General features: G+C 43.8%; 1 protein-coding gene across 1 annotated transcript in view; it reads right to left on the bottom strand.

Annotated features, from left to right (window-relative positions):
* Positions 1–1,741: 1,741 nt before the first annotated feature.
* Positions 1,742–17,189, bottom strand: part of LOC145343974 (lysosomal acid phosphatase-like) — a 104,772-nt gene continuing 89,324 nt past the window's right edge. Inside the window, exons 10-11 of the mRNA XM_080190565.1 lie at positions 7,829–8,004; positions 1,742–5,518 (exon numbers count right to left, since the gene is read on the bottom strand). Coding sequence (XP_080046691.1) covers positions 5,310–5,518; positions 7,829–8,004 — 385 coding nt within the window. The 3' untranslated portion in view covers positions 1,742–5,309. The remainder of the gene's footprint in view (positions 5,519–7,828; positions 8,005–17,189) is intronic.

The raw sequence follows: 17,189 nt of genomic DNA on the forward strand, positions 1-17,189 counted from the left end.
CAGGATGAATATGTGTGTTCTAAAGATTTGCAGCAGCTATGAGCCAATATAGTAGAAATTATTAACTCAAATCAAAATCTAGCAGAATGGGGAACAGCATTTTGTGAAAAATTACACAAGATAAATGGGTGAGGAAAGTGTGAAGTTTACAACAGCCCTATTGGATAACTTGTAACAATAGCACCAGTTAACTTAGGGCTATTCAACAATAATAGTGATGTAACAGCATTTTAGTTGGATTGTGAGGAGAGGATGTTTAAAATTAGTGAACCAATCATGAGACTGAGAGGAATAGTCCAGAGCGCACATCTAGGTGTGAATTTGGGAAGGTTGAAAACTGTAACAGATGCAAGATGGGCTCAAAGGGGAAATAATCTGGTAGAATAAACAAACATTGAAGGAAGTGAACAGGATGATAATAGAGATATTAATAGACATTAGAAAGCCTATTTTCTGAGTTTGGGACAATTCTAACGTAGGAAAATGTGTTAAAGTAAGTTACCTTAATATAATGATACTATTTAAGATAAAGAAGGAGCAATAAAAATAAGTTACTTCTTGGAATCAAATTGAAGGGTTTGATTTTTGTTTCAAAGATGTTATGATGTTATAGAATTCAATCAAAAATTCCAGAGGACCCAAAGAGATTATGCATTATGTACAAAGGTCTCTCACCAGAAAAGAGACATGTATTGTTCATGTATTTAGGCCCTCCAGCTGTTCTGCTGTTCATTCACATCACGTCTCTTAGCTATTGTAGGAACTCTTTAACTATTGTAGCAACTTTGTGGAAGATTATGCAGTGCTTGTAAAACCTTACAGATTTAAAATTGGCATAATGGCATACCCTGCATGGGCAGTGGATAAGGAACAGTGATTGCAGATTCCAGGAAGCAAGTCAGCACAGCAGAACTGACAGCCTTAACTAAAACTTTAGAATGGAGCGCAGGAAAAGGGATAAGACATATATGAAAGCTGTTTAACAATTGGGCAGGGGAGAGGGGGTGACCACTGACCAGAAATTGAACTAAACAAGCCATATAAATACTGTGATTACAAGAAGAGATCAGAGGCTGGGAATCTTGTGATGAGTAACACCTTCTGAATCCCCAAAACCTGTCCACCATATACAAGATACAAGTCGGAGTGTGATACTCTCCACTTGCCTAGATGAATGCAGCTCCAATGATACAAGCTTGACACCAGGACAAAGCAGCTGTAACGAATGGCACCCCATCTTCACCAAAGCTCCTTCAACATCAACTTCAAAACCCATGACTGCTACAATCTAGAAGGCCAAAAGCAGCAGATACCTGGGAACACTACTACCTGGAGGTTCCCCTCCAAGTCACTCACCATCCTGACTTAGAAATATATTGCTGTTCTTTCATTGCACCATGTCCAAATCCTGGAATTCCTTCCCTAACAGCATTGTAAAGGTAGCTATGGCACATGCAACAGTTGAAAGCAACTTACCACCATCTTGTCGAGGTTATAAATGCTGACCTAGCTAATGACATCCAAATGTCTTGAATGAGAAAGAAAAAAATGAGAGGGGAAAGTAGAGGTGGGGAGGGGTGTTGGGAGGGGATGAGTTGGAGACAGGGGAGAGGATAGAGGATTGGGGGGAGGAAAGGAACCAAGTGGCTGAAACTTCTCTTGCTCCTGCACTGAGATGTGATCAGTATTTACACAAAACACCATCATCACTGTTATGAATAAATGAGTCTGATGTACAGCAGAGATAAAATTAAACTTTATTGCATTCAACACATGAAAATTGCTGAAACTGGAACACTTCTGTGTACTGTTATTGTTTAATAATAAAGTCTAAACACCCCAGTCTTAAAAGCAGAAGCCATATTTGACTTGAAATATTAAGTTTCTCCACAGATGCTGTCAGACCTGCTGAATTTTTCTAGCATTTTCTCATTTTATTTCAGAATTCCAGCAGCTGCAGTAATTTGGCAAACATGGATTGACAAGCTTTTTCTAAAAGGCAGCTGAATTTCCAGAAGAGAATAAAATTTTTCGGCAGTGGGAAACAGTGACATTCGTCTGAAAGGTCACAATAATCTAAATATTAAAGGATCTTATTCTGTTTTATGTTTTCAGATGATGGCATATTAATATCACTGGACTAGTTAGTCCATGGTCTGGGGGCCATGGGTTCAAATCACATCACAGTAGCTGGTGAAATTTAAATTAATCTCAAAATCTGGAATTGAAAGCTAGTCTCCGTAATGGTGACCAAGATAACAATCACCAATTGCCAGAAAAAAAAACATCTGATTCACTAATGTCCTTTAGGGAAGAACATCTGCTGTCCTCACCAGCTCTGGACTACAAGACCTATAGTAATGTTACAGGCTCTTAAGTAAGAACCTGGTTAGCCACTCAGTTCAAGGGCAATTAGGGATGGGCAACTGCTGGTCTTCACAGTGATGCGCACATCCTATGAATGAAATACACAAAAAAACTCTCATAAGAACCTTTGAGAGAAGATGTCCACAAGCAGTTATGTATCATCATGAATGCTGACAGTTATTATTAAATGTTCCTTTATGCACAAAGTGAAACAGATAGTTCAGAAAGGTGAGGGTGTTGGGGATTCCTAGCCAACACCTCAGTTTGGAGAAGTGTTCATATGACTTTGGATTGCCATGGGGATGAAGTTTAGAAGGGAGAGAAATTCAAACAGAAACCCATTAAAATGTGGTGTTGTCGTTTCTCGCAGCTCCCACAGAAGTTCAGAACAGAAGGCTGCTGCTGAGACACACCTCAAAACATGTCTTCTCTGGTCTGAAAGAAATGGTGGGGAGCAAACATAGGGAGAACAGTTTTACCAGAGCCAGCAAAACTATTCACAAGGGGTTGGATACAGAAATTTTGGGATGTTAGGATAGTAGTGACCCAAGGAAGAGGGGGATTCATCAAGGTCTGCCTTATTGGTGATAATCATATCCTGAAGGCTTGTTGAGAATGGACTGGTAGGCATAGAAACAGGACAATTTGACATAACATGTTGAGGACAGTGTGAGCTTGGGCAGGGAGCTGGGAAAAACTGGCAGAAAGATTGTACCCAAAGTGAGGCGCAAAAGAATTTTACCTTTTTAAAAATCGCCTTGGTTAATTTTTGAATCATGCTTATTTTAGTTTGTTACAGGAGACTTCTTGTTAGAAAATTTTCTTTGTGGTGATTGCAAAGGATTCATACACATAATGGTCAGGTTGTCACTGACTGCCCATTCCTGGTGGTTGCTGCCTTTTTTATGAACTGAGTGGCTTGCTAAGCCTCATGTGAAGACTGTTAAGTGTGTCTGGAATCAAGGATGGGCCAGATTGAGACAAGACACTTGATTTCCTTCCCTAAAAGACATTTGTGAATCATCTTAAGACAATTATTGTCACTTCTACTGACTGCAACTTTTTACTTCAAGTTCTCAAACTTCTATAGTTGGATTTCAACTCCTGGACATTTTGATTATTTACCCACTGACACAGCCATCACATGAAACCATTGGTGCTTACAAAAAGAAACTGCAAAGCAGATGTGTGTGGGAGGATTGACATCAGAAATAGAAGGGTGGAGATCTTCACTATGACAAGCTCCCCATATTCCTCTCCAAAAACTCCCAGGCCACCACAATAAAACAGCTGTCAAACTGTCTCCATTACCCTAGCCCAGCTTGAATTGTCGCCTTGTGTACAGATGGCCAAGAGGAGACAAATTGAACAGGGTTTGAGAGCAGTGAAAACTCCATTTGTGAAATGATATTCATCTCTTTAACACTGAATAGATGGATAGAAGGAGATCATTTTCTCCTGCAGTATTACCTCAGTCAACTGACTCTCACATTCCATTTGCTTATAGAGGCCACATTAGTATTGACAGTGGAGGTTCACTGCATAAAAGGCATTTATCATGGATTCATATTTCTGTGTCACATCTTTGAAAGAAAAATGTATAAATAAAAAAGTAAATTATTTTTGAACTCAATCCAAGGCAGCAGTTACAGCGTCTTAATAAAGGAAATAGATTTCACAGTTCCATACTGCTAGAAGATGAATATATTGTGCATTAATGCTGAGCTGCTTCTAATAAAATGAAAATAAACCTGACTTAACAAGACCAGTAAGCACACATTCAAAAGTATACAGTACAAAACACATTGGCTCAAAGACCTGCCAACCAACTAGTCCACTGACCAACCAATCGACCCAATGCCTGACCCACTGACCAACCAACTGACCCATTACCTGATGCACTGACGTGATGCTACATATGACAGCGCAGAGTCGCTGAGCAAAGACTGATAGCCAAGTTCCGCACACGAGGACGGCCTCAACCAGGATCTTGGGTTCATGTCACACTATCTGTAACCCCTATGACTTGCCTGAACTTGCAACATCTCACTTACTGTCCCTGTCTGGAGACAATACACATCTCTTTAACCTATGCTTAATGCTATCTCCACTCACATTGTCTGCTCGTTTAAGACTTGATTAGCTGATTAGCTGTAAAGACTCGCATTCTAATCAGTACTCTGTAAACTGCGTGTGCCTTTATATGCCCTGTTTGGTAATCAGAACTCCCCACTCACCTGATGAAGGAGCAGTGTTCCAAAAGCTAGTGGCATTTATTACCAAATAAACCTGTTGGACTTTTAATCTGGTTTGTGAAACTTCTTACTCTGTTTGCCCCAGTCCAATGCCAACATCTCCACATCAGAATCTCAAAGAACAGGGTAGTTCCCTCCAAATATTTTTCATACATCCACACTTAAAAAAAAAAATCTGGTCTTGTATTTTAGTGCTGTTTGTGGAATCTTGCTGTGCATGAACTTACTGCAGTGTTCCTTCCATTACAAATGTGACTGCACTTCAATGCGTTTTGCATGCCTTGGGGTTGTGAATGGCGATATATAAATACAAGTATTTTTTACAGCTATGACTTTGGCAAGTGGCTGCCTGGAGAGATTAGATTGCCTGTAATCCTAGATACATAGGTATATCAGTGAAATATCCAGGTCCAGGTTATTGCCAGTTGTAATTTGAGGACAGATGTTGACCAAGTAATGTGTCTACTGTAATGATTAAAAAGGCTTGTGTGACAATAAAGACAATTAAACTAAGCCACTCCACATAACAAGCTTTAAGCGCTCATTTCATGCCAGCACTTTTAAACAGATCATTTGCCACTCCTTCCCCTTTCTTCCCACTGTTTAACCACCTATTTGCTAATCAATACTCTTTTTCTGAAGCAAAAGCTCTTTTACCCCTTGATAATCAAAGCACAATTAAAATTCTTATTCATCAAACATTAGAAGCAAGCAGCCCTGACTTCCCTTGGGCTTTAGATTGTCCCTGGTCTCATGATCCTCCTCGTCCGGTTCGTGGTGGGAGGCCAGTTTCTGGTAGCCCAGAGATTGGTACACGTTTCGACACTGGAGCTTCACACACAGGATAATGAGCAACAGCAGAAAGCAGAAGCCACTGGCTAATCCCAGAATCAGCTCTGCAAGGAGAGTGAGATACATGTTTCAGATAGGGACCAATGATAAAAAAGTAGATCACTGCTTTTTTATATACAGGGAGATAAGGCATTGGTAAAAATTGACAACAAAACTCACCAGTCTGCAACAAAGACTCTTCACCTTGGCTCATACATGGATAATTTTAGGGGCCTGGCACCTGGAATGTCAAAATCCCTGGAAGCTGCTCATCAGGCAGTAAGAACATTGGGAAGGAGAGGAACAGACAGGAAGAGGAGGAAAGGACCATGCAGGGCTGGAGAGGTGGGAGGCCACGGGGCTGTGGGGAGGGCGGGGGGAGGGGGTGGTGGAGGGGTGGAGGGGGGGCCCTGCGGGGCTGCAGTGGGGGGAGCCGCAGGGCTGGAAGGGATACCACGGGGCTGGAGAGGGCAGCCCACAAGGCTGGAGGGGGGGCCCCGCGGTGCTGGAGGGGGCAAAATCTTTTGAATGTTCATGATCGCTGAAGTTTCTGACTTTCGTTTGACTGTTGCAGCCTCATCTTGTGTCATGGTGTAGTTCAGAAATCCCACCGTGATGTGTCAGTCTCTGTCACATCTCCTTCACAGGAAGGCAGTGGACTAAGATACACAATTCTCTGTGCCCCACCATGTGTTTTGAAGCCACTTGTCTCTTGCAAGGGTCACGGCCTCCCCAAGTCACAGGCATCAGTGACTGTCTCCCAAGTGTCAGCATCAATATCTGCCACCTTCACACCTTACTGATCCATCCGTTTAGCAGAGGTATGGATACCCAGGAGGTTGCAATCTAAGTGGTTAATTCACTATGATTCTTGGGTATACAGCCATCATCCATTAGGTTGCTGTTATTTCCATACACTCTTACTCAGTTTGACAGATTGTTGGAGCTATCAACAACTCCACATTATCAGTGCTGAAAGCTGGTGATAAGACAACATCCTGGACCATGGCACCCGTCTTTCTGGCACTAACAGTCAAACCACAATCTGACAGACTTGAGACAGTCCGTCCGTTTTCCACTGAAGGCATTCCTCCATTTTCCAAACAAATTTCCAAGCTTAAAACCAATTCCCCCCTCATAGGTGTTGGGATGGGATGGTTACAGCAAATCAACAAGTCCAGCAGGAACTGAACAGAGGTTGAGCACAAATAAGAGCTCAGCCCAACCTGTGCCCAGGGGGATCCCAGAGATGCTGTCTCTGATGTGTGCAGGGAATTAGATAACTTTTTCAATGTGTCAGCACAGACATGATGGGCCAAATAGTTTCCTTTGTTCCAAGATTCTATGACTCAATAACGACCAGAGATAACACTTAATTAATTGGTTACTGAATCTCAGAACCCCAGGAAACATTCACCTCCATTATTAATGGCATCACCCATTTTTCTCATCTGTGAGAGCACTCTCTGATACTCTATTACAGGGGGAATTTGCTGGAGCTGTTGCCAGTTCTAATGGCAAATGGGGAAGCAATCAGAGAACCCAAGTATGAACCTAGGTGAGATGGTTTGCTGAGAGATGGGCAAAAACAATTCTTCGTCTGTAACTGCAGGCCTGTGTAAACTTGATCAATTACTTCTGAACTTCTTGTACCTATAATGTCTGCCTATTGAAATTTCATAAAAATGTGTATGAAGAAGACACAATATATATCCTGAACATATGGGGTGTATTGAGGTCTCCCACTCTTCCATTAATTATGCTGTCATACAATTAGATGTTGGGCCAATCGTAGAATCTATTTTATATATACTATATATATATATATATATTATAAAGGGTTGCAGGTTGCTTTAAGAGCTGATCACATGATTTGATGGTGACATCATTCAGGTGTTGCCACAGGCTGCTATTTTGCTTTCAGTTTGTATTTTGTGCACTTTGGAGAACATCTCTTTCAATAAACCTTGTTGTTGGTAGTTTGAATCTGTGTGTAAACAATGTTATTTGTTAAGACCCAGAACCCCAAACATAGTTAGGACATTACAGAATCACATAATCCCGACAGCGCAGAAAGTGGTCATTCGGTCCTTCATGTCTGCACCGACTCTCCAAAAGAGCAATTTACTCAGGTTCACCTTGGTCACCCACCAGACCCCAAGACTGGAATCAGACTTGGATCCCTGGCGCCGTGACAAAGAAGTGCAAAGGACTGTGGCACCGTGCTGCCCCAACTGAACAGGAAATCCAGGGCCCTACATTGCTAAAAATGGAACAAACCATCCTATCAGACAGGATGGAGCAATCAATGACAGACTGCCACAGATCAAAGTGCGCTGTTAGTGAGTTTACTGAGTTGTTTATTAATACAATACCTATTTGGATGCTGCTGCGATGAGCTTGGCATTCCTCTTGCCAGTTCTCTGGGATCACGTCTGCAGTAAGTAGGATGAATTTTTCTAATGGGCAGCTTTCAGTACAGGATGGTAAAGTAAGAAGACGTGTCTCGGAACTACTCCCGTTTCTATAGTACATTGTCACAGTGAAGGACCTGTAAAAACCACACACAACATTTACAACAGGCAGGGCCATTTCAACTATCTTGGTGCTCAAATTAGATTCTCCTCAGAGGGCTGCATTTCACACAATCCCATTTCTTTCTGTCCCTCTCTCTCACTGGTCCCATTTCTCTTGCACTCTGTGTCATGCTCTCTGTGCGTCAATCTCTGTCTCTCCCACCAAGCTATTCTCACTGTCCTCTTCTCTCTCTTTTCCAAGACTGATTCTCTTCTTCTGCTAGCTCTATTTCACCATTCTCTCTCATCCCAGATCAATCGGAACTTCCAGTCTAAGCATTCACAATTTGGTGAGATGGACAGTTCCAGAGATTCCCAAACCTTTGAGTGAAGGAATTTCTCCCATGTGTGTGAAATGATCATCCCCTTACTTGGATGCTGTGCATCATGTTCCAGATTTCCCAACCAGGGTAAACAACCTGGTGATGAAAATACCTTATTTTCCAATGTTTTCCCAATATCACTATGTTATGCTGTGAAACAGACTTGTGTATGGGTGTGACAAGTTGAATTTAACTGTAAGGTTAAAAAAAATCAAAGCGATTAGGTGTGAAATCAAGTATTTTGAAGTGGAAAAGAGCAGGGCTAAATTGGATTCCAGTGAGCAGCACGAAGAGAAATTTGCATTATGAAGATAAAGAAGGTGACTTGAAGTTTAACTATCATATTTTTAAAGGAAAAGGTACAATTGGTGAAAATTATAAGTATACAAAGTATTAGGTTTATTTTTAGCTAAAAGTAGTAGTGATAAAATATGAAAGATTCGTATCATGGGAAAGAGAACGCTCAAAAGGATGCAAAAAAACAATAAATTTAAAGATGAAAGGGGAAAAAAATTAGAGATTTAAAGGCTGTTTATGTGTGGTGGAGTCATGAGATCATGAAGAGTATCCTGAAGCCCGAAGAGAAACATATGAAAGCTGATTGAAATTTGAGAGTGACTAGAAATTCTACTAGGTCTCAGGTAGTTACTTTGATTTGACCGTTAAAAGCTGTTGAGTTGCAGATAATCCCTCTTCTCACAAACTCTTCAATGGACGATGAAGTTATTTTGTTTTCATAGAATCCCTACAGTACAGAAAGAGGCCATTCGGCCCATCAAGTCCACACCGACCACAACTCCACCCAGGCCCTACCCCAATATCCCTACATATTTACCCACTAATCCCTCTAATTTATGCATCTCAGGACACTAAGGGGCAATTTTAGCATGGCCAATCAACCTAACCTGCACATCTTTGGACTTTTAACCACTAAAAGTTGCTGAAGAGCAGATTGTACTATTTCTCACACACTCTTTAACAGATTATGAACAAAGAACAAAGAACAACACAGCACGGGAAACAGGCCCTTCGGCCCAACGAGCCCGCGCCGCCGTCCTACTATCTCAGTGACCTATTCATGATTTTAGTCTACGCCTAACGTGCGAGGATCAAGGAGGTCCAATTTAGGGACAATTTTAGTACCCAATCAATCAGCCTAAAAGCACATCTTTGGGGGATGTGGGAGGAAACCGGAGCACCCGGAGGAAACCCACGCAACCACGGGGAGAACGTGCAAACTCCCACAGACACAGGCCCAAATCCATGTGTCCGCACAGCAACAGAGATAGTCTCTGAGCTGTCATGTTGCCCTCGAGATGGTCCAGTTTAAGCACACTAACGACATGAAGCAATAGGCAACTCCCGAAGCAACATCCAAGAGCAGCCCACTACAACCTGCCGCCTGCATGCCCCATGCTGGACTTAAATGCCTGTGGAGACAAAAAAATTCATTATTAAACAGGCAAAGACTAACATTCCTGAGGCAAAACGTATTCCCAAGCCTACAATGTTCAGTAAGGCCTACTATATCCCCCTATATGTAGCCCGCTCATATGGCTGTCTAAGTGACTCTTAAACAACCCTAGCGTGCCTGCTTCCACCACCTTACTCGGCAGTGCATTCCACACCCCCACTACCCTTTGCGTGAAAAACTGCCCTCTAATATTTGTCTTATACCTAGCCCCCCTCACCCTAAGCCCGTGACCCCTCGTTCTATCCATTTCTTGTAGCGGAAAAAGCTTACCACCATTTACTCTATCTATCCCCTTCATAATCTTATAAACCTCTATTAGATCCCCCCTCAGCCGACGTCTCTCAAGGGAAAACAGCCCAAGTTCATCCAATCTTTCCTCGTAAGACAGCCCTTCCATACCAGGCAACATCCTGGTAAATCTCCTCTGCACTCTCTCCAGGATCTCTACATCCTTCCGGTAGTACGGCGACCAGAACTGGACGCAGTACTCCAAGTGAGGCCTAACCAACGTTCTATACAACTGCAACATCAGACTCCTACTCTTATATTCTATACCTCTTCCTATGAAGGCTAACATACCATACGCTTTCCTCATCACATTCTGCACCTGTACCGACACCTTCAGGGACTTATGCACTTGCACCCCCAGGTCTCTCTGCGTATCTATACTCCGGATAGTTCTACCTTTTATCATATAACTCCCCTCCACATTATTCCGGCCAAAGTGCATCACCTCGCATTTCTCCGGATTAAATTTCATTTGCCATCTATCTGCCCAATCTACCAGCCTGTCTATGTCCTGTTGCATTGCCAGGCACTGCTCCTCAGTACCCGCCAATCCAACCATCTTGGTGTCATCAGCAAATTTGCTGATCACACCACCTACCCCCTCTTCCAAGTCATTAATATATACCACAAATAGAAGAGGTCCAAGTACCGAGCCCTGCGGCACACCACTGGTGACAGGCCTCCAATTGGAAAAGGAGCCTTCCACTACTACTCGCTGTCTCCTCCTCCCAAGCCAGTTCTCCACCCATCTACATACCTGGCCTTGTATCCCATGAGCCTTCACCTTTTCTATCAGCCTACCATGAGGGACCTTGTCAAACGCCTTACTGAAATCCATATAGACGACATCAACGGCTTGTCCTTCGTCAACCGTTTTTGTCACCTCTTCAAAAAATTCCACTAGATTCGTAAGGCATGACCTCCCTGTAACGAAGCCATGCTGCGTATCCCTGATCAGATTGCAGCGCTCCAGATGTTCATACATCCTATCCTTGAGGATCCTCTCCATTAGCTTGCCTATAACTGAAGTCAAGCTCACCGGCCTATAATTCCCTGGGTTATCCCTCTGACCCTTCTTAAACAACGGTACTACATTTGCAATGCGCCAATCCTCTGGGACCTCACCTGTGTCCAAAGAAGAGACAAAGATTTGCGTCAGAGGCCCAGCAATTTCATCCCTCACCTCCCTTAACAGCCTGGGATAGATGCCATCAGGCCCTGGAGATTTATCCGTCTTTATACTGTCTAAAAGTCCCAACACCTCTTCCCTCGTGATGACTATATCCCTCAACGGATCCTCAAACTCCTCAAGCACAGCACCAGACATCAGGCCCCTCTCCTGCGTGAATACCGACGCAAAGTATTCATTCAGGATCTCCCCCATTCCCCCAGGCTCCAAGCATAGTTCCCCTCCTCTGTCCCTGAGAGGACCAATCTTCCCTCTAACCATCCTTTTATTTCTAACATAGGAGTAAAATGCCTTAGGATTTTCTTTAATCCTACCCGCCAAAGCCATTTCATGGCCCCTTTTTGCCTTTCTGATGCCCCTTTTAAGTTCTCTCCTACATTCTCTGTATTCTTCTAATGCTATCTCTGACCTCAAATGCCTAGATCTAATGTACGCCTCCCTCTTCCTCCTGACCAGGTCCTCAATATCCCTAGTTACCCACGGCTCTCTAATCCTACCCTTCCCATCCTTCCTCTTGACCGGCACGTGCCTTTCCTGCAAAGATTTTAGTTTTCCCTTGAGAGACTCCCACATACCCAGCGTCGACCTGCCATCAAGCAGCTTACCCCAGTCCGTATCTTTAAGATCCTGCCTAATCCGGTTGTATCTAGCCCTCCCCCAGTTTAACACCCTCCCCTTAGGACAGGCTTCATCTTTATCCATTAATATCTTAAACCAGACAGAGTTGTGGTCACTGTTAGCCACCTGCTCTCCTACTTCAACGTCAACCACCTGCCCAGGCTCATTCCCCAGAACCAAGTCCAGTATAGCCCCCTCCCTGGTCGGGCTATCCACATACTGCTCCAGGGATCCTTCCATTACACACTGTACAAATTCCTCCCCGTCAGCACCCTCTGATCTCGGCACCTTCCAGTCTACCCCGGGGAGATTAAAATCTCCCACTACCACCACCCTATTCTTCCTGCACTTATCTAGAATGTCCCTGCTTATCCCTTCTTCCACAGCCCTCGGGCTGTTGGGCGGTCTGTAGTACACACCCAACATAGTAACATCTCCCTTCCTATTCCTCAACTCCACCCATAGCGACTCGATTCCTATATCCTCTATTCCTCCCTCCCTCTGCACTGCTATGATGCAATCCTTAACTAACAACGCCACTCCCCCACCTCTCTGCGACCCTCCCCTATCACGCCTGAAGCACTTATACCCGGGAACATTCAACTGCCAGTCCTGCCCTTCCTTTAACCAAGTCTCTGTCACCGCCACCACTTCCAACTTCCTTTCGAACATTATTGCCTTCAGTTCATCTGTTTTGCCAGTCACACTCCTAGCATTGAAACACATGCACCGAAGACACTCAGAAACAATCCGATCCTTCTTCCTACCCTCCGGGCTTACCCTATCCCCAATCCCAGTTCCGTCCACATCCCCACCCCCCCTCCATATTAGTTTAAACACTGCCGAAACACTCCAGCTAACCTTCCAGCTAAGATATTCACACCCTTCCCAGTTAACTGTACCCCATCCCTCTTATATATTTGCCCCTCTTTCATAAAGACTTCCCAATGGTCTACGAATCTAAAACCCTCTGCCCTACACCAATCCTTCAACCACGCATTGAGTTGGAGTATCTCATTATTTCTAGCCCTGCTAGCCCCAGGCACCGGCAGCAGCCCAGAGAACGCCACCCTGGAGGCCCTACATTTCAGCCTAGCCCCCAACTCCCTGAACTGCCTACGTATGTCCCCCCTGCACTTTGTTCCTACATCCTTCTCTCCTATGTGCACTATCACATCAGACTTGGTCCCTCCACCCTTCAAAAGTACTTCTCTTTGACTGGTTAAGTGTTAGTCTTCAGAGATCAACTTGTTTTTTGTAACAATTCTCACCTAAATTGACCCTCCGAAATGCATCACCTCTCATTCGTCCAGAGTAAACTCCATCTGCCATTTCTGCGCCCAAGTCTCCAATCTATCGATATTCTGGTGTATCCTCAGACAATCCCCAGCACTATCAGCAACTCCACCAATTTTCATTTCATTTGCAAATTTACAAATCAGACCACCCACATTTTCCTCCTGATCACCTGAAGAAGGAGCAGCGCTAATTCAAAATAAACCTGTTGGACTTTAACTTCTTACTGTGCCCACCCCAGTCGAATGCCAACATCTCCACATCACATCCTATAACCAAGCCAGTTCTGTATCCATCTATCCAGCCCTTGCTGAATCCCAAGTGATTTTAGTTTTTATACCAGTCTGCTGTGTGTCATCTTGTTAAACATCTTACTAAAGTCCATATAAATTACATCCACAGCCCTTCCCTCATCAATTATCTTTGTCACACTTCAAAAAGCTCAATCAAGTTGGTGACACATGACCTTCCCCATACAAAACCATGCTGCCTGTCACTAGTCCATTTTCTTCCAAATGTGCATGTATCCCTGTTGCTCAGTATCTTCTCCAAAAGCTTCCCCACCACTGACGTCAGACTTATCAGCCTATAATTTCCTGGAGTATCGCTGCTTCCTTCCTTCAACAACATTGGCTATCTCCAGTCCTGTGGAACCTCACTTGTGGTCAAAGAGGATGTGAAGTTTTCTGAAAAGGCCCCAGCTTTTCTTCCTTTGCCTCCCGCAGTAATGTCATATAGTCATAGAGGTTTACAGCACGGAAACAGGCCCATCAGCCCAACTTGTCCATGCCGTCCTCCTTTTTCCTTTTGAAACCCCAAAGCTAGTCCCTGTTGCCCACATCCCTCTATATCCATCTTACCCATGTAACTGTCTAAATGCTTTTCAAAAGAAAAAATTGTATCCACCTCTGCTATTACCTCTGGCAGCTTGTTCCAGACACTCAGCACCCTCTGCGTGAAACAACTGCCCCTCTGGACACTTTTGCATCTCTCCCCTTTCATCTTAAACCTATGCCCTCTGGTTTTAGACTCTCCCACCTTTGGGAAAAGATGTTGACTATCTAGCTGATCTATGCCCCTCATTATTTTATACATCTCTTTCAGATCACCTCTCAGCCTTCTACGCTCCAGAGAAAAAAGTCCCAGTCTATCCAGGTATCCTTACAACTCAAACAAAGAAGTCTCGGCAGCATCCTAGTAAATCTTTCCTGCACTCTTTCTAGTTTGATAATATTTTTTCTATAATAGGGTGACCAGAACTGTATGCAGTATTCCAAATGTGGCGTACCAATGTCTTGTACAACTTCAACTCTGTCCCAACTCCTGAATTCAATGTTCTGACCAATGAAACCAAGCATGCTGAATGCCTTCTTCACTACTCTGTCCTCCTGTGACTCCACTTTCAAGGAGCTATGAATCCGTACCCCTAGATCTCTTTGTTTTGTAACTCGCCCCAATGCCCTACCATTAACTGAGTAAATATTGCCCTGGTTCAATCTATCAAAATGCATCACCTCACATTTATCTAAATTAAACTCCATCTGCCATTCACTAGCCTACTGGCCCAATTGGTCAAGATCCCGTTGCAATCCGAGATAACCTTCTTCACTGTTCACTATGCCACCAATCTTGATGTCATCTGCAAACTTACTAACCATGCTTCCTATATGCTCATCTAAATCATTAATATAAATGACAAATAACAGTGGACCTAGCATTGATCCCTGAGGCACGAGTGGGATAGATCCCATCCGGGCCAGGGGACTTGTCTACTTTAATGCAATTTAGGATACTCAATATATTGATATTACCTAGAGCATTCACGCAGTTATTCCTGGCTTCAACACCTGACATGTCCTTCTCCATGGAGAATACCGATACAAAGTACTCACTAAGGATCTCATCCACTTTCTGTGGCTTTAAAAATTTCATGGCATTTAAAAAAATTCTGCTTTTCTATTCTTACGACTAAAGTGAGCAATCTCACATTTCACAACATAATAGAAACATAGAAAAACTACAGCACAAACACGCCCTTTGGCCCACAAGTTGCACCGAACATGTCCCTGCCTACTAGGCTTACCTATAACCCTCCATCTTAATAAGTTCCATGTACTTATCCAAAAGTCTCTTAAAAGACTCTATTGAATCTGCCCCTATCACCACCAGCAGCATCTGATTCCACACTCCCACCACCCTCAGTGAAAAACTTACCCCTGACATCTCCTCAGTACCTACTCCCCAGCACCCTAAACCTCTTGTGGCAACCATTTCAGCCTTGGCAAAAAGCTTCTTAGAATCCACTCGATCAATACCTCTCATCATCCTTTACACCTCTATCAGGTCACCCTTCATCTCTCCAAGGAGAAAAGACCGAGCTCTCTCAACCCATCCTCATAAGGCATGCCACCCAATCCAGGCAACATCCTAGTAAATCTCTTCTGCACCCTTTCTTTGGCTTCCACATCCTTTCTGTAATGAGGCGACCAGAACTGAGCACAGTACTCCAAGTGGGGCCTGACCAGGGTCTTATACAGCTGCAGCATTATCTCCCGACTCCTAAACTCAATTCCTCGATTGATGAAGGCCAGTACACCATACGCCTTCTTAACTACAGCCTCTACCTGAGAAGGCGTTTTGAGCGTCCTATGAACCCGGACCCCAAGATCTTCTGATCTTCCACACTGCCAAGAGTCTTACCCTTAATATTATAATCTGTCATCATATTTGACCTGCCAAAATGAATCACCATACACTTATCTGGGTTGAAGTCCATCTGCTACTTCTCTGCCCAGTCTTGCATCCTATCAATGTCTCGCTGCAACTTCTGACTTCCCTCCACACTATCCACAACACCTCCAACCTCTGTGTCATCAGCAAACTTGCCAACCCATCCCTCCACTTCCTCATCCAGGTCATTTATGAAAATTACAAACAGCAAGGGTCCCAGAACAGATCCCTGGGGCACTCCACTGGTGACCGACCTCCATGCAGAAAAAGACCCATCTACAACCACTCTCTGCCTTCTGCGGGCAAGCCAGTTCTGAATCCACAGAGCAATGCCCCCTTGGATCCCGTGCCCCCTCACTTTCTCAACAAACTTTGCATGGGGCACTTTATCAAATGCCTTGCTGAAGTCCATATAAATCACATCTACTGCTCTTCCTTCGTCAATGTGTTTAGACATGTCTTCAAGAAATTCAATCAGGCTTGTGAGGCATGATCTGCCTTTGACAAAGTCGCGCTATTTTTGATCATACTATACCTCTCCAAACGTTCATAAATCCTGTCTCTCAGGATCTTCTCCATCAACTTACCAACCACTGAGGTTAGGCTCACCAGTCTATAATTTCCTGGGCTATCTCTTCTCCCTTTCTTGAATAAAGGAACCACATCTGCAATCCTCCAATCCTCCCGTCTCCATTGATGATGCAAAGATCATTGCCAGAGGCTCAGCAATCTCTTCCCTCGCCTCCCAAAGAAACCGGGGGTACATCCCATCCGGTCCTGGCGACTTATCTATCTTGATGCTTTTCAAAAGCTCCAACACATCCTCTTCCTTAATATCTACATGCCCAAGCTTTTCAGTCAGCTGCAAGTCTGCACTACAACCACCAAGATCCTTTTCCACCGTGAATACTGACGTAAAGTATTCATTGAGCACCTCTGCAATTTCTACCAGTTCTATACAAACCTTCCCACCATCAGACTTGATTGGTCCTATTCCTTCACGTCTTATCCTCTTGCTCTTCACATACTTGTAGAATGCCTTGGGGTTTTCCTTAATCCTACCTGCCAAGGCCTTCTCATGATCCCTTCCAGCTCTCCCAATTTCCTTCTTAAGTTCCTTCCTACTAGCCGTATACTCTTCTAGATCTCTAGCATTACCTAGCTCCTTGAGCCTTTTGTAAGCTTTTCTTCTTCACTAAATTCATTACAGCTTTTGTGCACGACAGTTCCTTTAGCCTACCA

This window comes from Carcharhinus amblyrhynchos, chromosome 6, assembly GCF_965287045.1.
Source record: "Carcharhinus amblyrhynchos chromosome 6, sCarAmb.v2.hapA, whole genome shotgun sequence".
NCBI classification, from domain to species: domain Eukaryota; kingdom Metazoa; phylum Chordata; class Chondrichthyes; order Carcharhiniformes; family Carcharhinidae; genus Carcharhinus; species Carcharhinus amblyrhynchos.